Source organism: Pipistrellus kuhlii, unplaced genomic scaffold (assembly GCF_014108245.1).
Source record: "Pipistrellus kuhlii isolate mPipKuh1 unplaced genomic scaffold, mPipKuh1.p scaffold_m20_p_2, whole genome shotgun sequence".
Taxonomy (NCBI): domain Eukaryota; kingdom Metazoa; phylum Chordata; class Mammalia; order Chiroptera; family Vespertilionidae; genus Pipistrellus; species Pipistrellus kuhlii.
The window spans coordinates 108,631,094-108,654,086 of NW_023425515.1; the positions used below are offsets into that span (position 1 = coordinate 108,631,094).

The window sequence follows — 22,993 nt, forward strand, 5'->3', positions numbered from 1 at the left end:
CCTATGGCCTCAAATATTCTACAAAGTGCCAAGAACTAGAAAGTGAGTGGAAAATGCTTCTGACTGAATAACAGAGAGGTTAAAGAAGCTAACCGTTGAAAACGGATTTTCTTCAGAAGAGGACCCTGAGTTCCAGGTTAGAAGTCCCCAGGTCACAAGCAGGGGTAGGGGAGGAGTTTGGAGCAGAGAGGGCACCCTGGCTCCCAGAGAGGGCGTGGGAAAGCCAGGTGTCCACTCCTCCACCAGGCAGGTACAGGACTTCACACACTGGGAACCTTTGGAAGGCTCACACTGAGCAACCACAAACATGCCTGATGCCATGGTGAACATCTTTGAATCGCTCACCAAGAACAGATGAAGTCACAACCCTGAAGACTTCAGAGGTAGAGAGGGTGTCGGGCTGGCACTTGGCCCAGCCCCACAGTGACAACAGGTGAGTGGAGCCCAGACAATGCCTTCCGGGGACATCTGGGCAGGGACAGACACAAAACTTGGTCTTTGGACCCCTAAGCCAGTGTCATTTCTCCACATCACAATATGTTTATAGTGTTGTTTAAAAAGTAGAAAAATATCTTTTAGAAAGATATCCATCAAATAGCCACAATAAATTAGTAATTCTTAAAGAATTAACATTTATTTACATGGAACCATTTCCCCATGGGCATCACGTAAATAACGTTACCACAGCAGGACAGAAACGTTTTCTGATTCCCCGACTGATGCCACTAGATGTTGTTCCTCAAAGCCCAGCGTCAGTGTGCAATGATACAAGACCCTGCCCGCCCTCCTCCGCAGCACCCACTGGCCCTGCCTTCCTGACCACAGCGCCTATGGTTTCATAGTACCATGCTGCTTCTCAGACACTTTCCCAGTTTTGTCTGCACTCCTGCCTTTTCGATACTCTTTGGCTAAGAGTTAAGCCCATCTATTCACATTCATGGATCTGTTTAACATCTTAGTTCCAACCTGTAACTCCACAGAATCAGTCATTAAAACTCAAGACTTTATCCTTTCTTAATACAATAAAGTTGATATTTTTTTCTTGACATTTAAGAATAAAACCAAGCATTCCTTCTTCCCAACTGGAGGATCTGACAGACAGGTGTACTATCTGGGCTGCTTTCCTGCTAACTCATTTAGCACCTGTCCTGATAAAATGCCAGCTTGGCGTTCTCTACATTTTAGCATATCTATCCTCTTAAAATTAAATGAGAATATTTATTTTAAAATGTATGGGAAGGAAATAAGATGAACTGGATTTTTATCCTCCAGTCACTTGTTTTACTGAGGTGCTTAGTTTTAGGACTTAGTGTAGACAGGTATGCCTTCATGTTGTGATGCAATATTACATCATTCCTGGAATAAACATGTACTGAGCATGCTCAACCTGCCAGTCAAGAAAAACATGTAGATTAACAAATGCCTTCCAGGTAAGAGCTTCTATCAAATAGGTTGCCCAATGCAGAGGGAAGGACACTGTGAGACGGGGGAGGGAGAAGAAGAATCAGGAAGGGCTCTGTAGGATTGAAGCTTCCCTGAACACGTATGTGAAGAAAGCCTTAGACTGTAGGAAGGTGCTTTTGATTCACAGAGGTGATTCTAGCTATTATTTTGGGGTTCTACCAAGTATCACAGTCAATATGAAATTCTGAAAAGATTCTCCAATTAAAAATATAATTCAAAGTCTAGCATTGAATTAAATACCAATTGGGAGAATATTTTTAAGTTTCTGGTTCAAAGCTCTTACAAAATATAGTATTGGTTCAAGCAGATAAGTTTTCACTTGGATTAAAAAAAGTCCCAACTAGTTTTGTTTGTAGATAAATAGGTTCAGGTCAAGAGATAGGAAATGGATATGAATTAGCTCTTTAAAAATATCAAGTTTATGATGTGAGTCACACTTAGTAATGTAGGGAGAAGAGCTGAGTATCATGTAATCAAGTAAAAGTTATGCCCTGGCTCTTCTGCCCTGGTTTTACTCAGTGGTTAGAGTGTCGGCCAGTGGATTGAAGGGTCTGATGCCTAATCAATAGCATGTACCTCAGTTGCAAGCTCAATCCCAGGTCCCACAGTGGATATGGGAAGCAACCAATTGATATGTCTCTCTCATCTCTTTCTCTCTCTCTCTCTCTCTCTCTCTCTCTCTCTCTCTCTCTCTCTCTCTCTTTCTCTCTCCCTCCCTCCTTCTGTCCCATCCACCTCCTCTCTCCCCTCCCCTCCACACTCTCTAAAAAAAAAAAAATCAATGGAAAAAATATACTCGAGTGAGGATGAAAAAAAATTTTATAATAAATTTTAAAAATTGGCTCTTAGGATGGTTAAAACCCAAAATTTCCCCAATGCAAATGACTCTTCTTGCAAATCTTTTTGTAAAACAAGGAATTCTTTTATTTAAATGGCCACCCCACTAATTTGTCACATACACTTACACCATTGGCTCTGTTGCTTTTCCAAATAATGCATACGTAAGCTTCCTACTGCTTCTACTTAATAGAAACGTGGAGGGAACATTCAGAAGTCCTGGGCTTATAGACCAGTTAGGTGACTGGACAGGTCACCTTCAGGCCTAAATTTCCCCACATCTGTAGAATGGGTGATAATGGGCAGTGGAATGATACTAAGGCCGTACTTGGCTCCAACATTCTCTTTCGAGATTTGCTTCAAGGGACTAGTGGTAATGGCTGCCTCTTTCTGGAAGATTCAGATGATGCTGATCATGGCAATGCACTGGACAAATGTTGTATTGATGCTTTCAGTTTTGGCCATAAGGAATGCAGTCAGAACTAAGATGTGTTTGGAGCTAGCCTTTTAGATTAAGTAACTCTGAATGTGTAATAATTGGGACACATTTAAAATGTTTCTCAGTGACTACTGCAAACAGATGAATACTAGGAATTCAGCAGAAAATATTCTGTAGCTGGGTTAGTTTTCTCCACTTTCTTCCTTCTTGTGCTTTCTCCTTCTGTGTTTTTGTTTTTGTTTTTTTTGTTTTGTTTTTTAACCGCATAAGCAATTATCAGGCTGCAGAAAGTATATAGCCCATGGGGCATTCAAAATGTAATGCTGCAGGCGGAATTAATCTGGCATTTTTACAAATGATAAAAATAAACGTGATGTGGAAAACCAATTTGAAGAGGTAAGCGGGCAGAAGGAACAAAGGAAAGTGTATGCTGCCGTTCTATAAATGGAGGTTTACTGGGGCCCCTGGCTAAGCCCCTGTTTGAGCCGCCTAGTTACCCCTCTCCCCGGACCGAGCTTCTCCTGCCCGCTGGCTCCCCTCTTACCTGGGCAGGAGGCAACGGAGCCACCAAGGCCACTCACTCACTGACTCCTTCGCCCTGTGCCTTGCAGGCTTTGCCCCAACCTCACACAAGGCTCTGGAAAGCAGCCTCTTGCCTCTGCCATGCTCGCCTCTCTCTCCTAACTCCTACATAAACACGCACGGCTGGCCACCGAATCCCAGCGACTGAGGGCGGCCATGCTGGTCTGTCCGACCCCCACTTCCTGTGACACTGATGTGTGCTTCGCCAGGCCCCGAGAATCGGGGCTGGGCCCTGGCCTCTCTGTCCACCCACATGGACTTGTGCCAGCTGCTGCAGCGACTGCTTAGCAGCTATCACCCTGTCCCCCGAGGGCCATCTACCTGACTTTTGCCACTCCCCCACAGAACACACAGGCCCTGAGGCCAGCCTGCTGGCAGGGCCCAGGGACCCCTCTTCCTCTGTTGGGGGGGTCGTGAGAGGCAGTGCTGGCGCTCCTCTGGGCATGGGGACAGTCCCACTGGCCTTTGGAGCAGAGGCTAGACCTCCCCCACCCTGGCCCAGCACAGGCCTTTCTCTGCTTCTACCCAGAAGCACTCTTGTTGACCACAGGGTTCCTGCTTTTTTACGTAATCTCTGCATACTCAGAAGTTGTAAACTGGACAGCCTCTTGCCTGAGGGCTACCTAACATTCCATGACATCAGCAGCTCCCAAAGCACCAATGAAGAGAACACTTTTATCTCACTTTTAGTTGCTCCTTCAATGATTCGGAATAAAGTGTTGACCACTGTTTTTATTTATACTTTGCCTTTGGCCAGTATTACCCACCTGGATAATTTTTAAACAAATAGAATTCGACTAAAAAAGAAATGTGTTTGCTTTATGTTTCCTATAAGTTTCCTCAAATTAATAAATTAATAAATTAATAAATTAATAAATTAATAAATAAATTAATAAAAGAATTATTGCAGGTTTATTCGAGCTCCCAGAGACTATATTTGCTTTTTATGATCCACTGCTTTCAGAGTCCTCTGAGGAAAACATTTTCCTGCGTGACTAACTGTTGGAATAACCGAATTTGTACCCCCTGGTATGTAGGGAATCTCACAGCCCCATTTTATCTGGAACAGAGTTGACATAATGTGGTACTCTGGTCCTTTTTGAAATGAATCCATTTTAAAAATCCTCACCAAGGATGTTTCTATTGATTTTGAAAGAGAGAGAGAGAAAGAGAGAGGTAGAGAGAGATAGAGAATGTGTGTGACAGGGAGGGGGAGGGGGGCATTGATGTGAGAAACACAGATTGGTACACACCCTGATCAGGGATTCAACCCACAACGTGGGTACGTGCCCTGACTGGGAATCAAACCTGAAACCTTTTGGTGTACAGGATGATGGTCCAACCAAATGAGTTACCTGACCAGGGCTGAAATATAACCATCTGATATATATATACAATTGATTTCAGAAAGGAAGGGAGAGATAGAAGCATAAATGATGAGAGAGAATCACTGATTGGCTGCTGGCCAGGCAAAATATTAGTAAAACCGCTTTTGATAGAGGAAGTGTGTGCGGGCAGGAAAAAAAGCTCATAACTGCTGAGATGAATTTTAAAGGGTCTTGTAAAATCATTTCAACAATGTAAGAATAAAAAAAGATTCATCTACCTAAATTTTCATTAAACTTCCATTAGGGGAAGGAGTAAGACACTCCCCAGAGATTTAAAAAAAAATGTTTTTTTCTAAATGCTAACCAATATAAACTAAATGAAAAAGAGGTCTGGAGAGGAAATTCCTCCTGGGTGAGCAGCTTAGCTCGGCGCCTGATCTTGGCCGCCCAGGAGTCTCCCTCTACCAGCAGGTCCTGCCCGGGCCCTGCAGCACCACTGCACTGTGACCTGAGCTCAGCCCCTGGCATCCCCGTTCTGGCTCAGGGGCCCCTGTTGGCAGTCAGGCCGTAGAGGTGGTAAGCAATCTGTTTGTGCCTCAGTTTCTCCATCCACACTGGATCGTCTCAGTTCCTAGTCCAGAGAGTCGATGGGAGGATTAAAGAGCTAAATTATAGAAAGTTCTTAGCAGCACCTGACAAAGCAAACTCTGTAGAAATATTAAAAATTATGGGGGTTCTACCAAGTATCACAGTCAATATGAAATTCTGAAAAGATTCTCCAATTAAAAAAAATAATTCAAAGTCTAGCATTGAATTAAATACCAATTGGGAGAATATTTTAAGTTTCTGGTTCAAAGCTCTTACAAAATATAGTATTGGTTCAAGCAGATAAGTTTTCACTTGTATTTTTTCAAGCAATATAAACTAAATAAAAAAGAAGACTGGAAGAGAAAATTCCAAAATATTTCTGATAATATTTTAAAGAGCCAGTGTTATTTGGGACCATTTACATATTGGAATTGTTAGCATTTTTTTTTTCTGAATATTATCTAACTGGAGGTCTTTTAAAATATTTTACATTGGCTTTTTCTTGAAATTGTTAAAAATTAAAATTCTTGCTGAAGCCGGTTTGGCTCAGTGGTAGAGCGTCAGTCTGTGGACTGAAAGATCCCAGGTTCAATTCCAGTCAAGGGCATGTATAATACATTGGTTGCGGGCACATCCCCAGTAGGGGGTGTGCAGGAGGCAGCTGGTCGATGTTTCTCTCTCATCAACGTTTCTAGCTCTCTATCTCTCTCCCTTCTTCTCTGTAAAAAAAAATCAATAAAATATATTTTTTTAAAAATTAAAATCCTTTTAGCATCTTTTCCCCCTAAGGGTACAACTGTGCCACCCCCTCCCCGCAGAGCACACTCCAGGTTTCTCCGCTTTAGGCTTTCTCTTCCCCTTGGGGACTGACAGTGTTACTCCCCACAGTTCCATGGGGGCTCGGTCTTTCTCTGATTTCCTCATTATTTCTCCATGCTCCTTGTCTTCTTCTTGCTTTTCCAGATGCTCTCGATGTTTGTGGTGCCTGCCAACAGCACTTTCCTCTCATCAGAATGAAATTCTAGCTGAACTGAGTGTGTTAATAATTCACTGTCTTCACACATCTCCACCTGCTGTTCTTTCCCCAGGCGGTTCCTGCGCTGCATGTGTGAGGCCTCCATGCTGGTTCCTCCCTCTCAGGTCCCTGTGAACAGTCCGGGGGGAGGGGGGGAGAGGAGGGTAGGAAGGAAGGTGTGGCCAGTGCCCCACATTGCTGTCCATGTGAGGCATCATTTAAAACTCCAGAACATACATGCACACAGACTTACGTTCTCACAGAGCAGGTAAAATGTTTAGATCCAGGGCTGAGATTTTGATGCCCTCACCCACCAGTCCCGGGAATTTCTACGACTTCTGCTGTCCAGATGATCAAGACAGCTCTGTGCTCTGCGGTGGAGCTGGGCAAGCACTGGGTCCGCAGGGTGTCACCTCGCTCTTCAAGGATGCACATTTCATTTCCCTGCAGGACCAGAAACGGCTTCTCACGGAGGTGTGTCCGCCGCCGCTGGGCTCTGTCCCTGCCCGCCAACAACACCTTGCTTCCAAGGGTCCCTGTGCCCTGTGCCCTGTGTCAGGCTTTCTCATCTGTGATGGGCAGCCTGGCACAGGACAGCACTTCTTTTTCTAAAACATTATTTTTATTTTATTTTTTTAAAAGAGACTTAAAAGCTGTAATTAAAATGTAATTTTAAAATGTTTTCCAAAAATGATAAATACTGAAAATTGAAGATCAAATAATTTTTTAAAAGTTTTTTTCAATTATAGCCGACATTCAGTATTACTTTGTGTTAATTGCAGGCGGGAACGAAGTGGTTAGGACAGCACTTCTGGCACTGGGGCTGAGTGACATACCCTGGGGGGTTCCTAAACCATAACTCTCGCCCCACCCCTGACATTGATTTTGTGTTTCTTTTTTGTTTTTTAATATTTTATTGATTTTTTACAGAGAGGAAGAGAGAGGGATAGAGTGTTAGAAACATCTATGCGAGACAAACATCGATCAGCTGTCTCTTGCACACCCCCTACTAGGGATGTGCCCACAACCAAGGTACATGCCCTTGACTGGAATCGAACCCAGAACCTTTCAGTCCACAGGCCAGCGCTCTATCCACTGAGCCAAACCGGTTTCGGCAGTGTTTCTTTTTTTATTTTCTTTTTTTATTTTGTGTTTCTAACAAGTTCCAAGGTAGTGAGGACGTTGCTGGTTCAGAGGCTGCACTCTGAGAACCACTGACATCAGAAAACCAATTTTTAATGACTTTCCCACTTTTCTGAATGTTCTGGGAAAGCCTTAAAATAATATATTTATTTTTATTGATTTGAGAGAAGAAGAGAGAATCATTGACTGGCTGCCTCCTGCATGCCCCTTACTGGGGATCGTGCCCCCAACCCGGGCATGGACCTTGACTGGGAATGAAACCATGACCTCCTGGTTCATAGGTGGATGCTCGTTCACTGAGCCACACCAGCCAGGCTCTGGAAAGCTTTCTGATGCCCTGGTTTCTCCCGCTAAACACCAGAATAATCCCACTGTTTACCCGCCCCACCCCTCCCTATCCCAGGAATATTTTGGTTAATGGAGCCTCACACTTTCCCGGAGATTTGTTGTTGATCTCTGGGAAAGCGTGTCCCTAACAGTTTAAGACATGTGCATTAACGTACGTCACAGAGCACCAGCCACCTTGCCAGGCTGTTCAAGGGGGAGGACAGGTCCTCCTAGTTTATGATGACCCCTGACACTCAGCAAACATCGCTGGAAGAAGGGTGCACGCTCTCATATCTAGTGAGAGCTCTCACTGGGAGCTTACTGAATGGCATCACAACTGTCCCCAGCACATGCAGACATGGACATCCTTGTTTTCACAAAGCATCCATGTTCTCTTCTCCCTTACCTTACATGTGAAGGTACGGTGATGACATGTACTAACATTTTGGGAAAGTGTCACTAACATCTTTACCATCTCTTCCATTGTTTCCACCAAAATAACCTTTAGGTAGGTACCATGTGGGCAGCCTTCTCACTCCTGTGTCACTCCTGAACAGTGAGTTCCACTCAGAAAACTCTGTCACCCACTCCACGTATTATCTTCCTGATGTTCCACCCTGCAGTTTTCCCAGATGTTCTAACACATGCCTGGCCCCCCAAGGCAGGGCCGCAGGCTGTGCGCTCCGAGAGAGCTCCTGCACAGGGAGGCGTGTCACCCCGTGGCCCAGAGCGGGCCGAGCCTCCTGGAAAGGAACCTTCTGGACAATCTGTAATTAGCAGGCAGCTTCCCAGCAGCCCCCACTTCCATTCTGTCCTCATCTGCCAATTCCTAGCATATCAAATCCAAGTTTCTTTTAGACTCCCCCTTCCTCTCTCCCCGCCACCCCCCATGCCCAATTTGTTTTCTGGGACCCTGGGGGAATCCCACATTTATCCCTGAAACAGGACTTCCTTCTACATTAGCACCAATGTTCTGCCACACTATCTTGAGAGATAGTAAATTCCCAAGCAAGATGACTAGATGAGCATTCCTATCTGGCCCCAGTGCCCTGAGGTTCAAAGGCGCCTGGGTCTCAGGGACCTGTACCCATCTGTGGAGTTAACCTCCACCTCTGACAGCACTTACACTCAGGTAAAAATATTCCCAAGTACCTCTCTTCTTCTGTTTGCACTTCACAATGACATGACTAAGTTTGGCTCTACAAAGCATGCGGAAACACCAACAGCTAAGAAGCACATCCTTCTGTTCTCTTGGGCCACTCAGCCCTGAACTCTTCCTTTGCCTGTAGCCCTTGGACAACCACAGCTGGACCTGGGAGGTAGCAGCACCCACAGACAACATGTGCAATGATGTCACTCCTATCTTAGCTCCACTTGCTAGGGCACTGTGTCTCCCCAATTCTGGAGAATCACCTGTGCTCACCACATCCCTGCCCACACTCCCATCCAGTCCCGGGCACATCAGTCCACCTCTTTCTGGCTGGCTATTCCAGTTTCCGGTGCACATTGTTCCAGATCATTCTGTAACCCTGTAGCTGCTGTAGGGCTACACATTAATCATGCCTTTTTATTTCCTATGTTTTTTATGTTTCTGGGAGGGAAATTTCTACAGTTAGCAAACAACTAACCTATGAGTGCACCTTTCAAATATATACAAACCCCGCAACTCAGAGACCACACCCCAGCCACTTCCTCTATGGGGTTGACACTCTCTGGCACCATCCCCCTGCCTTAGCCACCCAGGGCCAGGTACCAGACAGTCCGTGTGCCCAGACCTCCTGAAGTTATTCAAACCAGCCTACAGGAAGCCTGCTCACCTGCCTCACCGGCTGGAAACCACAGTGAAGGCTCCTGCCCGCTCCTCCCCTCAGCCTCCTGGCCCACCCCGTGCCTCCTGTGTGGCCCCCATGATGTGGAGCGCCCCTCCTCCCAGGAACTGAGTAACTACTCCGTGACTTCGCCTCCTGCTCTGTTGGCCTCACCAGACCTCGATGCTAATAAACCCTGTAATTTAATGCAGGCTGTAGTTTCCATCAAGTCTCTGCTCTCCTTACAGTGGTTCCCTATTGTCCCCAAGATCAAAACCCTCCTTTTCAAAGCTCCCCTCAGCCCGCGATTTCATTTCTGTCACCCTTCCAGCTCCTCTCCGGACAGGACTTCACGCTCCACTTCCTGCATGGGCCTCCACGTTTCAGGGAGCTCCAGCCCCGTCTCAGCAAACCATCCAAACTTGAGTTCCTACCACTCCTTAACCCACCTTGCCAACGCAGACCCACTGGCAAGCCTCCACAAAGCCACTTACAGAGTGTACCTGGGTCAGACCCCTGCCAGTGACCACCGCCCACCCCGGGGCAGACACAACACCACCTCTCACAGACCAGCCAGTGCGGCAGCCCTCTGCTTCCCTCACCCGCCCACGACCACTCGGCACCCAGCAGACAGTGACCCCAGAGCATGCCCTGCCCTGCATAAACCTCCAACGTGTCTTCCTGCTTTTAGAAGAACTCCACTGGGCTTCAGGCCCCACGTGGTCTGACCCATTTGTCTCTGAGCTTGGCCCTCTCCCCTTTGCCCTCATGTTCCAGCCACACCGGCCTCACTTCCTCTTCCAGAAAAAGCCGAGTGGGAGCCAGCTGTTGCCCTGGCTGCTCCTATGTGCTGGGAACACATTTCCGCCCAGAACTGTGTGTGACTTCCTCCTTCTGATCATGTAGGTCTCAGAAAGGAATGTCGCCTCTTCAGAGCGGCTCTTCTTGATCACCCTGCTGCCCCTTTCTGTCCCTGCGTCTCACCGTCCTCAGGTGCTGCTTAGTGAAACCATGCCCTTCGCTTGTTGATGGCTTCATGGTCAGCGGGCTCCCTCAGTGGGCTCCCTCCCACCCCACAAGCCCCACCATAAGGGAGGTTTCACGTGAGTGGGGACCTGCTCCTATGCATGTGCAGTATCTAGAACAGCAATTGGTGTGGGGTTGTGGTAACTACTTAATAAGTTAGCTAATGAGCTTATCTCAGAGGGCTCTGTTTTCTGGGATTCCTGGTAGGCAAGCCCCCCAATTTATAGCTTTTGGCCCTTGTGATGCGCTCTGTGCATTCTGCCTGTTAGCTTATTCTTGGCGAACATTTCTTCGGAGTGAGTCTCGAGTGCCTGGCCCCAGTGGTTCTCCCCGGGTGGTTTCCATTTGGCCTTGAGGGTCTGAGGAACTCGCTGGCTTTACCTTAACGTCCGAGCCTCAGAGAGGACTTGGAATTCAGAGCGCACAGCATGTGTGGTGCAGACATCGAGGCTCCAGTGTTTACAGCTGAACTCTTCCACCCTCAGCCCAGGCCGTCAGCCAGCTTCGGGGCTAAGTCTCTGGGTGGGATGAACTCTTCCACCCTCAGCTCTGCTTTCACCAACAGTCTGACCCCTGGTTTCCTTTAAAGCCCGGAGTCTAAGGATACGGCCTGAGGGCTCAGTTCCAGCCCCTGTGCAGGTGTTGAAGCCCAAGCTCCTTTTTCTGGTTCAGATGCCCTGCAGCTGCCTGGCCAGTCCTGCTCCAATGCTCTGCGTGGTCTGGGCCCAGGGCACTCCCAGGTCGCTGGAGCTCAGCGCCGTGTATCACTTTGGCCAATGTGTATCTTGGTCGGCATCTGGGTGTATTTGGAGGGTCCCCGTCGGCTTAGCCCACAATTGAAACCAGAAATGCTAGAAATTGGATTTGATGTGAAGGTTGTGTCATACAGTTTGGTTTATGACACTGGTTCACGCACAGTCTCAGAGTCACTGCAAAGCATCACGTGCACTGCTGGCCCCCCGGGCTCACAAAATAAACATTTGCTCATTAAAGGAAAGCAAGTGACTTTCAATATTTTGTCACCAATAGCTGATCCTGGGACTGATGCTCAGCTCCCCATCTCCCCCACAGCCCACTTCAACCTGCCAACCGGAGCCTCGGGAGCCACAGCTTCCCCTGCAGCGGGTGGGAGGCTCGACAGGGGCCTTTAAAAGCCAATGACTGCTACGGAGGCTTTAGATCTGCTGGTGAAATGGAATACGTCTCTCACCCCTGGTGTCTTTTACGTGCCCGTACACCCAGGCTGCCACACGTGTTCAGAGGTGATATAATCATCGTAACAGCAGTAGCTAATATTAGTGCGCACCTGCTGTAGGCCAGACATGCGCCAAGCACCTTAAATAATGACATAAATAAAAAATAATGCTGATTAGGATCACAGCAGTTAACATGTGTGAGTAGAGCAGGTCGATCCAGACTGTGGGGCCAGAGAAGTAACTACATGGTGTCAGTGCACCGGGACATCCGTCCATCTGTCTGTCCACACACATATTTTACTTGCCAGAGTACCCTGGATATACTTTCCACTGTGAAGTTTTGTTTCAAAGAACTTTCCTTAGGTTTGATAATGTACGTAAGTAAATGAATGCCTCACCTTGCCTATCATTAACTCTGATGCATTTTAAATTTAAATAAACAACAATAGGACAAATAACCCCCCCCCCCCCCCCCCAAGCCCTTTCCCACATGAGCCAGGATCCCAGACCTATTCCAGGAAACCCTTCTCTGCTACTTCTCCCCATCAGGTGCCTCCTTACCTGGGACAGATAGGAGCAGAACCAGGGCTGAGACTCAGAGCCAGGCGGTAAAGGAGACAGCCCTGTCTGTCCTTCCAGGAGTGCGAGTCTCCAACAGGCTGTGCCTACCCCGGGCCACCAACCCCCAGGGGCCAGCAGACAGCACTGTGCGCTTGGGTGCTGTGGAGGCCAGGGAGTGAGGGGAGGGAGGTGGGGGGTGCCAGACCACACAAGAAGATGCTTTGTGACAATGGGGAGCCCCTCCCAGAACAAGTGGATGGCAGCGAGGGAAGGTGGGAGACAGCACAAGTGCTGGGTTTCAGGGCCAGCTGGGTGCCTCAGTTCTGTCATCTTCTCAGCGGGGTGGTGAATAGGAAGACTGAATGGCCTGCTCTCTGTGTAGCGTTAGCATCTGCATATGGCACAGAGCAGACACTATATAAACATTATTAAATAAATAAATGTCCCAAATTCCAAAACAAGCCCAGCCCAGCTCCGGGCAAAGGGAGGAACGGAAAGGGCTTCCTCTGACTGATTAAGGGAAGAGCTGCCCACTGCTTCCTGCTCCAGGGAAACAATTTCATTCTTTGCCTCTTATTTTTTAAATATTTTGTTGATTTTTAGAGAGAGAGGGAGGGAGAAACATCAATCATCCACCTCCTGCACACCCTCCACTGGGAATCCAGCAACCGCGGCCTGTGCCCTGACCAGGAATCAAACAGGCAGCCCTTTGGTGCCCGGGGACACCCCAACCCACGGCCACACTGGCCAGGGCCATCCTGCTGGACGGACAGGATCTGAAACCTGTGTGGTCCCCGCAGGAGGACTTCAGGCTGAGAAGCCTGGCAGAGGCATGGTGAGAGGAGCATAGGGTGGCAGCTGCCCGATGGGGCCCTCACCAGCAGGTGGCCTCAGGCTCCTCGCTGCTGCTGAGGCTCTGTGACAGCGTGAGCAGGGGCAGGGCTCCAGAGGAAAAGGCGCCTCGCTCACCAATTTTTATCTGCTGGGATGACGGCCTGGGTGGGTGGCCCTGGCAAAGGGAAAAGGCAGGGACTTTCTTCTCTTCCCTGGCACCTTTAAAAAAAGGAAGCCCCAGTAGTGCCCTCTCCACTCTGTGAACAAAGCTGAGACACAACTGACTGACTTCTTGCCAGACATCTGGCTGCCACTGGTGACGAAGGAATAGAAATAGCGCAGTATTATAATCTACACTACGGTACCCTGCACTTGTGGGGAAGCAGGAGTGTTGGCATGAGGGGTGTGTGTGTGGAGAGGGGACGAAGGCAGAGAAAGAGAAGGGTTATTTATAAAAAGGCCAGGACACTCCTTTTCCCCCAAACAACTGTCTAAGAGTGGTGGTTTCAATCTCAGCTACCCGGTAATCCCCTGGGAGTTTTAAAAATCTAGTTGCCCAAGTCATAGCTTAAAACCAGTGTGTTTAGCTGCTTCTTTTTTCCTGAAGTCAGCAAGCCCCAAACTTAAAACTTAGAAACTGAAAAAGTACGCATGGCCCTAACAATCCTCCTGAACCTCCCCCACAGGACCACACAGCAGGTGTTCTCAGCTCTGTGGGCCACACAGCCTGGGTTGCAGCTGCTGGGGGGTGACCGAGGGCCTGGCATTTGCCCCTCCGTCATCCAGAGGAGACCAGGCGGCTTTGCTGAATTTCCTTGAACATCTCCCTATGGCTTCTCCCCACACAAGGATTCCCCTTTGCAAATCCATTCATGAAAATCACATCGGAATGACCCAGCAAACAGGCGTGACACCAGATGTGGAGGGCATATGGTCAGAGCTGGCAAAGGGTACCTAGGGCTCATTCCAATCTTCTATGTTCTTTGTGTAGGTCTGGACATTTCCCAAGGTAAGACATTTAAAAAATAAAAGAAAATAAAAAAGAAAGAGCAGCATTCCCTCACAGCACACAAGCTGACACAAGGGGAAGTCTGTGTCTCCTGGGGCGGGCACGGCCTTCTGCGTGCGGGCAGCGGCACGGGCAGCCTGCGGGATACTCACGACCAGTACAGCAGCATGAGCAGGAAGGGGCAGATGATGAGCGCCTGCAGCACCTGCCAGTCCCGGCACAGCGCTGCCAGCCCGGGCATGAGGAGCTGCCCTGCTATGGTCACGAAGTTTGCCACCATGGTGATCATGAACCGTTTTCCAGGAGGGCACAGCTCTATTCCTGGAACACAGAAGGGACAAGAGAGACATGAGTATCCTGCCCCTGGCCTGGGGGAGCCATGGGGGTAGAGGGGCAAACGCACTTCTCAATCAACCAAGAACTGTCAGACCGGGATTATTTGCTGGTCAACTGAGAACCCTCTACAGTAAGTCAAGGTTGAGATCCTCATTTTTACAGCTAGATTAGCTGAGGATCGGATGGGGAAGGGAGAGAGATCATTGCTCAAGGTCACAGAGCAAGGTAGTGGCAAGAGAACATTATAATTCAGAGTTGCCTAGCTGAGAAGCTAGTAAACACTGCATGGGGGCAGAGTGTTTGCATAGCACATTATTCCCACCTCTGCTCTCTGGAGGCCACTGAGTGTCTTATAGACTGGACTCCATCGTGCCGACTGTCGCCACTCCTTCCCTCTCCCAGGCTGAATTAGGGGACCCTCATTCTCTGTGCAGGGCACCCAGAAGCACCGTCTGCTCACGCCCACCCACCTGCACGTCCCTCCTTTTTAACAAGACAAAACCCAATCAGTATAGCAGACTTGGATCTTGTGATGTTCTCATGGGAAGTTTCTCCTCCCCATGCGGGTTCTCTGCCCACTGTGACCTGGGTGTGATGCATCCCCCTCTCTGGTCCTATCCGCTGTGGGGTGTGTGTGTGTGTGTGTGTGTGTGTGTGTGTGTGTCTGCTTGATCTTCACAGCTCCATACACAGCCAGTGTCTGCCTCCACCAAATGTTTATCGGATGGAAGGACATCATGGTCCCTCCTGTTTGCAGGAATCTAGGCTCTCAATTTGACTTGGAGTCAAAGATGGTCCCAAACGTAGATGGCAGTGCCCAGCTGCCAATAAGCAGAGAATGCTGCGTGAGCTCCTACAGCAGACAGCAGGGTTTACATACTTTGGAACACAAGTTCGTTTGCTCTTCTTCTCCCTAAAGCTGGCTTGCCTTTCTTTAAGTGCAGGTAAAATAACTATTTTTTTTTTTTTAAAAAGAAGACTCTCAGGAGAAAATACTTTTCATGCATCTGTGTCTAGACACTGTTTGTAGGTCAGTTGCCACAGCCCATCGCCCACCTTTGGACTGTAGAGGCCAGTGCAGAGGTGGGAGTTGCAAGGCAGTGAAGGGGAAGAGATAAAAGGGGAAGAGATAAAAGGGGGGAACAGACAAACTACACTCAGGACAGAACCAGCCCCGCCAAGGAGAGGGCACCACGCCAGCCAATGTCTGCACCAGCTCATCTGTAGGAAAGAGATAATAAAGTGATCAGAATTTCCATGCCCGCTCCATATAAGCAGGCATCATGAGCCCAGCTATTGGTAAGTGAGAGAAACTTGACCTCGAGAGAACAGAGTCTAAAGAACTTTGTTTCCATTTAATTAAGAAAACAGGATTAAACAGCCGTCTCCTGGCCCTCGGCTGTGATGATATTCTTTTCCACGCACAGGCCAGGCTCACGTCAAAGATGACCTCCCAGCGGGGCTTGGGCATTCACGCGGGGTCTGGCATCTCTGCTCTTAATCTTAATAAAGCAACCAGAATCTTTTTAGAAAAGACTACTACTACTTACTCAGCCCGAGCGGTAGATTTGCTATGGAAATCCGAAATGGGCTTTAGGCGGGGTAAGTTCAGCGTCTGCGGTGCAGCACCGGCTCATATCAAATGAGGAACTTTAGCACCTGCCTACTCAGGTGACCTTTAAGCAAACTCACAGAGATATTTGATGCCAACACAGCATGGTTTTATGTGGACAGGGCATGAAGCTGGTGCAACGGGCATGCCTTTCTCCTTAGTTTTGTGAGACCAGATTGGGAAAATACCTGCAATTCCAATTCCGCCCCACAGACCCCCTTAGGGGATGTCCAATCCCACACACTAACCACGCCACGCACCATCACACAAGCATCACGGCGGCCTTCTAAACAGGGGACTAGGCTGGTGGATGAGGAAGGAAAGTTGCCCCTTGTGGGCCAATGATTCCAGTCTCACTGTTCCCTCTCCCTCCCTGCAAATGGATGCCGTGAGCGGTGCACATGTTAGTGTTCCTGTAGATATGCGTTCATGGCCGGTGTTTCCTTAGTGGGCCTCTCTTGTTCTTCTCCCATGAGTAGTCTGAGCAATCCTCTAGCTCCTTGCTACTTGGACCTGAAGCATCAGCAGCTCCTGGGAGTGTGTTAGAGGTGTGAGCTCAGGCCCCACCCAGACCCAAGAAGCAGCACCTGCAGGTTAACAAGGTCCCCAGTGCTCTATCAGGAGCAATGTTCTTGCCTCCGACACACATCTCTGACAGACGGCTTACTAAAATCACTTCCCAACCTCTGCACTCCTGCATCTGCAGGAATCCTAGCCGGGAGTTCACTGTGAAAGACGCAGCTATGTGGCATATTAGCATTCCTGCAGGGGCGATGGAAAACACGGCAATCTGATGTGAGGACACAGGTATGACATTTGCAGATAATCACCTTTTTGCCTCGACTCACCAGAAAGTCTTTCCAAACTGCCTGAAATCAGCTACATTCTAAAGGTGGCTATAAAGATGTGTGCTTGTAAAGCAATTACCAAAGAACCATAGGCGCTTGAAGCTTGCCATGAATCCCATGTTCCTTCTGGGTGATGAGAATCAGGTTTTTTAAGTGAAAGAGAGGGAGAAATCCATCAGGATGTTAAAAGCCTACGTCCCGGCACATGCAGGAGGGAGGATGTGGCAGGTAGATCCCAGCCACCTGGGAAGCACCGGGGATGTGTGGAATAATAGGTCGCCTGCAGGCAGGTGTCCATGGCTCTGAACTGCCAGCTGCCAGAGGCACCTGTGAAGGCCTGGGCTGCACATAGTATCATCACTTCTTAGCGCTCCTTTCTTTGCCAATGGGCCGACCTCAAGTCATCTGAGTAGGTTTTCACTTATGGCAGCAACCTCTCCTTCATTATGCAAAACAATTAAAGGTCACAAAAAACTGTCATCTGAGGTGATGCATCATAGATTCGAACTCCAAAATATCTCAAGTATCTTGTGTGCAGCCCTTTCACTCATAGCTAAGAGCCTGGAGGCCAGTGCCAGACAGCCTGAGTTCAAATCCTGTCTCTAGTGCTTATGAACTAGTGACATTGGTTCAGCCATCTGGAGTTCTGTGCCTCAGATTTGTCATCGGTAAAATGGGCTGTTATGAGCACCAAAGAAGCATAAATGCCTGAATACAGTGGCTCCATCACTCGAATACAGCTCCACTGTCACCTCTGAACCATGAGTCCTACTTTATGGCTATATGTTAGTTTTTATAAATAATAATTCCATATATAACAACATAATTACCATATATAATAAGATTATTATTGCCAAAACATTCCTGAGTCTCATTTGACCTCTTTATTCTTCACTGACCTAGTGAATTTTAGAGCAGGGCTGAAGTTTGTTCTAAAAAGACTGAGAAAGAGAAATAGCCTACCATGACAGTTTACACTCTTTCTTTTCATTACACTTATTTCATATTCTCATAAACCAGAAACAATCCATCAATTGAAAAACAGAACTAAGCGAATTCAAGGAAACCACCACAAAATCCCTTTGTTAAAATCACATTTCCCTTAACACCTTAATGAAGAAAGCATAGAAGCCACTCTTATAAGCTTAATATACTTTGTCGATAAACAGAGAAATTACTGAAGGTTATGAAAATTAAATAGCACATAATTAAGATTTAATTGAGGCATTTGGCCTGTAAAAAATGGGAGCATGACCACAATCATCTGAGCACACAGGATGCAGAGCCCCAAGGCCCTCTGCGAGTTCTGTTGAAAATATGGTGTTTGGGTACAAGATCCAGAAGCTTCCAGATTCTTATACTTTTCCTGGAAGAAAAGAAAGTAGTGCTGCCCAGATCAGTCACTTTGGGTGAGGAAGGAGGAAGGCCAAAGCCCAAAGGGAAGTGAGGCATCAGAGCCGGGGTCATCAGCTCTGTTTGCTGAGTCAGTGTTGCTGAGTCAGTGTTGCTGGCCTGATTGTAGCTTGTTGCTAGGCTACAATCCCAGGTGTTCTATCAGCAGTAATGGAGGTGCTGCTGTCAGGATATGTTGTAGAGGTGACTGAAGTTCTCAGTCAGCTGATTTTAAGAAAAAGGGATTCTCAGATAATCTAGATGGGCCTGACCCCATCAGTTGCAAGGTTCTAAACACAGAGCCGAGGTTCCTTGTGGAAGACAGAACATCTGCCCGTGGACAGCAGCTTCACCCTGACATGCGGACTCCCCTCCTGCCGGCCTGACCCCTAGATTTCAGGGTTGCCCCACCTGCCCCCACATTTCTGTAAGCCAATTCCTTGCAGGAAACCTCTTCCTATGTATCTCCTTCATAAATTCTGCAATAATAAGAAAATACCACAACGGCTTGTATTGTGTGGGCAGCAGAAAGGTTGGGGGGATGCTCTGTCCCATCGACTACCTCCCCACCAGGAATCTGAGGGCCAATCTGAAAAGGAAGCAAACACCTCTCCAAGGCCCCATCCAGCTGGGAAATTCCCAGATCCTACACAGGAGCTGCAGAGAGGCTGTGGACAAAACCTCCAACACTCTCCCACGTAGAGTGATGGCAGCAAAGCAGAACTAGTGGAAATGACCACGTGGTCTGAACGAAGGGTTTGGAGGGTGCAGAACCCCCAGGTGGCTCCATCACTCGAATCTAGCTCCCCTGTTACCTCTCGACCAACAGCCCTTCTTGCGGCTCCGTGGGCTAGTGACGAGCCCCTCTGGGGGACCAAGCTATGTGGGTAGTGCAGCAAGAGGGACCCAGAGGTCAGGTGACTATTCTGAGAAAAACTAAGTCTGTGCTGAAAACCCCTGACCATGTCCTCAACATGCAAACACCCTCCTCTGGCCAACACCAAAGGCTCTGTCTTTTCGCTCACTCACTCACTCACTTTCACCCATGCTCAGCCTGACGGGGTTTAAAAGTCTACAGTTTGGCTGGTATTCGATGACAAATGATGATTTTAGAAACTCCTTGCTTATACAATTTCATTAAAACAAACAAACAAACAAACAAGATTCCCTGTTTCTGTCAAACAGAGCCTAGCTCAGGGCTGGCAGGCACAGCGGCCTTGCAGCTCAGGGCCTGGGCGGAGGTGCAGCGCCGGACAAGGGTGTGCTGTGTGCCCAGACACGCACGCCGAAGCTCCCAGGCAGGGCGCTGGGTAAGAGACAAAGTACTGTGCTGGCAGGACTCAGCCTGCTCCAGTGTCTCAGCTATCTGCCTGTCGGAAACACCAGCCAGAGAATGAGGTTTGACATTCCCTTCCCCCAGTCCCAACCCCCACCAACACACTGACTTACCTAACTGGTCAGGGCATTTGGGAACTATGATTATCTAATTAAAAAATGTTTTTGGAACCAGTCTTAAAAAGATATGTCCCATCCTTCTATAATATATAAGTAAATAAAATACAATTCTTATTCTTTCTTTTTTTAAATCCTTACCCTAAGATATGTTTTTATTGATTTGAGAGAGAGAGAGAGAGAGAGAGAGAGAAAGAGAGAGAGAGAGAGAGAGGGAGGAAGGGAGAGAGCGCAACATCGATGAGAGAGAGAAATATCGTTTGGTTGCCTCCCTAATCCTGCCCCCCCCCCCCCCCCCCCCCGCCCTCCAACCAAGGATCAAACCCACAACCCAGGTATGTGCCCTGACCAAGAATCAAACCCGCAATCCTTCGGTGTACAGGACCATGCTCCAACTAAAGCAAGCCACCTGGCCAGGGCCACAATTCTCGTTCTTTCTTAAATACATTTTTAAAAACTGTAGGTATGTTTGCTACAATTTATCTTTTATTGGAATTGCTAAATGTTCCTAGGTTCTCTAAAATAGCCACCGGATTTTTCTGGGTCAGAGTTGAGTAGTAATGAGGAATATGTGAAGTTGACTGACAACATTTACGGGAGGAAACGAGGAATGTGCTCCGCAGAAGGAGAGGCTGAGGCCCAGGCTGAGGGTGGGAAGCAGGGGTTAAAGACCTTCCCTGCCTCTTCCAGGCTGGGGCCATCGCTCAGCCTGCGTGTGCTCCCGTCGCCTGGTCTATGAAGTAGACAGTGTCGTGCCCACTCCACACCAGGGCATGTCTACCCTCTACAGAAGGCTTCCCAGGTGCTGCTGCCTTACATACGGCCGGCCTCCTCGGTGAGGCTCTGGGTGGGCTTACGCCACTAAGAGACTCACTCCAGTGAACTAAGTTCTTCCACATGGGACCTTCATTGTTCTGTGTTTTAGGCAAAACTTGGTCAGAACTGACAGAATGATACAGTGTACAAGCTCCATATGACAGGATTCCGATCTCTCAGGAGCCTCTACTCATTGGGGAGTGCTGCGGAGGCTCCTCAAAAAGAATGATCTCTTCGGGGTGAGTGGAGGTTGTGAGGGCATGGGGGGGAGGGGGGTGTGAGGCATCAGCTGTCCCTCTCCTTCCTCACTCACCAGGGCTTCTTTCTAACCTGCCCTCCCACCACCTGACTCCCTGACCCCCTCAGCACAGATTCATGCACCAGATTCCACGGAAGAACTGGAGAAGCTGAATGGAGGAGAAACACGTCTCTATACGCTCAGCAAGGATTCAACCACTGTTATTTCACACTCACTCTACGGGAGGAGCCAGTCTGGGCAGTCTCCCAGACAGCACTGCCCGCTGCTCTGCCAGACCCAGGCAGTGCCCCACATAGGACGAGCCGGCTCAGTCACTGGAGGAGGGAGACCAGGCAGGCTCAGGAGAGGCAGCAACTCCCCAGCCCAAACTGGAGTCAAGCACCACAGTGAAATACTATTCCTGGGCCGGCCTGGGGAATGAGAAATCCATCAAAATACAGGGTACTGCTGAGTGGCTTGGTCAGCGCACACGGGGGCAGGGCCGCCTGGGCCGCTGCCACCAAGCTGACAGCCTCGTGGCAAGGACACACGCTATTCACAGAAGCCACTTTCCCCAACTCATCTTCCTTCCGACTGAGCCAGTCTCCCTTTCCTCTCCCATCCTCCTCTATTAGCATCCAAACAGCCATTGCTAATCAGGCTGAGCATGGCAGCCCTGGAGGAAAACCTCCCTGCTGGAGGGAGGAAAGCCTGTTTTCTCAGCAGGGCCTGGACTGGAGTGGGCCACGCCCTAACTCCTGCCCTGGCCAAGGACAGGGGCCCTAGGAGCCCTGCAAAACAGCCCTCTGGCCATCGACTGTGGAATTCCTTATTATAGCAGGAAGGCCTAAAATTGCTGGGTCATATAGACTCAAAGAGCATTTTAGAGTCTGACTGTGAAAGGCTGCTATTATCTCGGCAGCTCCGAATCTTCTCTTCCGTATAGGAAACCGCTTTCCCACTTAATTTAGGACCTGCCAACCTAAAGGAATGGTCTGAAGAGTCTGAAGGCTGTTTTCTCCCCTGAGAGGAAGAGAAAATAAAAACTACGAAATGTAAACATTCCCTAGCAATCCCATTCAAGTGTCTGCCAGACACATGGCCATTTTAATGCTCAAACACAGAAATAGCGAATGAGTTGGCTGCTGAGTACCTATTTCGTCTCCAGTGCTGGGCTACGTAACAAGTCCCACTTGCTGTGGGCCAAACACAGAGGAGGCATCCAGGAGGCATTTTTCATGCATTAAACTCATGTAATCTGCACAACAACTCTATAATGTAGGTGTTGTTTTTATTGTCATTTTACACAAGAGGATCTTGAAGCTCAGAGTGATTAAGTGACCAGTCCAAGCTCACACAGCTAAGGAAGAAATGAGGTAGGAACTGAAGCCAGCCCCCCTCCTCCCACCCTGTGCGTCCCAGCCCTCTGTGCAGGCAGGAGTGGTCCTCAGAGCCCCTGGTGGCTCTGGTCTCTTCCCTGAGCCCGGCTGGAATCTGAGCTCCATGGAGGCAACAGCCTCTTCCTCGGGGCCCAGGAGGGCATCTGGCACACAGCAGGGCCCTGCCCCGAGAGCTGTCCAATGCAGAAGTAACTGTGTAAGAGGCTCTTTCTGTCTACTTCAGTCACTTCACCTGCCTTCCTCTTCCCTTAGATTTCTACAATGAAACCAGTGAGGGTCATGATGGTGAGACCAGTCAGTGGCTCTGAAGAAGCCAGTCTTACTAGTATGTGGAACTCGTCAGGCCCCATGTGTACATATGCTGATAAAACGTAAGAACCATAAAATTCAGCTATCCATAGAGTTCAGTTTCCTTTTCAGGCAAGTTCTTTCTATCACCTCATATTTTTTTCTTTTAACTAATATTGCAATTACTCAAAATGAGGAATAGGGATTTAAAAGCTCACTAGCCTTTCTGCTCAGCAGTGTCACTGTTTGTAAACAGTGACCAATGTTCAGTGGTACAATTAAGGCTTTAATGTCACTCAGTCTTCCACGTTTACTAAGAGAAGAAATACCCAAGGAGAGACATGACTTCAAACAGCAAGATAATGCAAGTTTGTGGAAATCCCTGCATTTCGAGCCTGCTCAGCATTTTCAAGCTGAGCAAAAGAGCAGAGACAGAGAGTGGGTTGTTTTAGGG

General features: G+C 48.4%; 1 protein-coding gene across 7 annotated transcripts in view; it reads right to left on the reverse strand.

The window, feature by feature from the left end:
- SLC22A23 (solute carrier family 22 member 23) overlaps positions 1-22,993 on the reverse strand; it is a 171,410-nt gene that overhangs the window by 31,607 nt on the left and 116,810 nt on the right. For 6 of the 7 annotated variants that reach the window (XR_004989426.2, XR_006742123.1, XR_004989427.2 and 3 more), the window contains one exon: positions 14,310-14,478. Coding sequence is in view for 4 of the 7 variants with exons in the window: in XM_036446768.2 (XP_036302661.1) it covers positions 14,310-14,478 (169 nt within the window). In the remaining 3 variants the exon portion in view is untranslated. Of the gene's footprint in view, positions 1-14,309; positions 14,479-22,993 lie in introns of those variants that run through there. The other variant, XM_036446784.2, reaches the window with a different exon arrangement.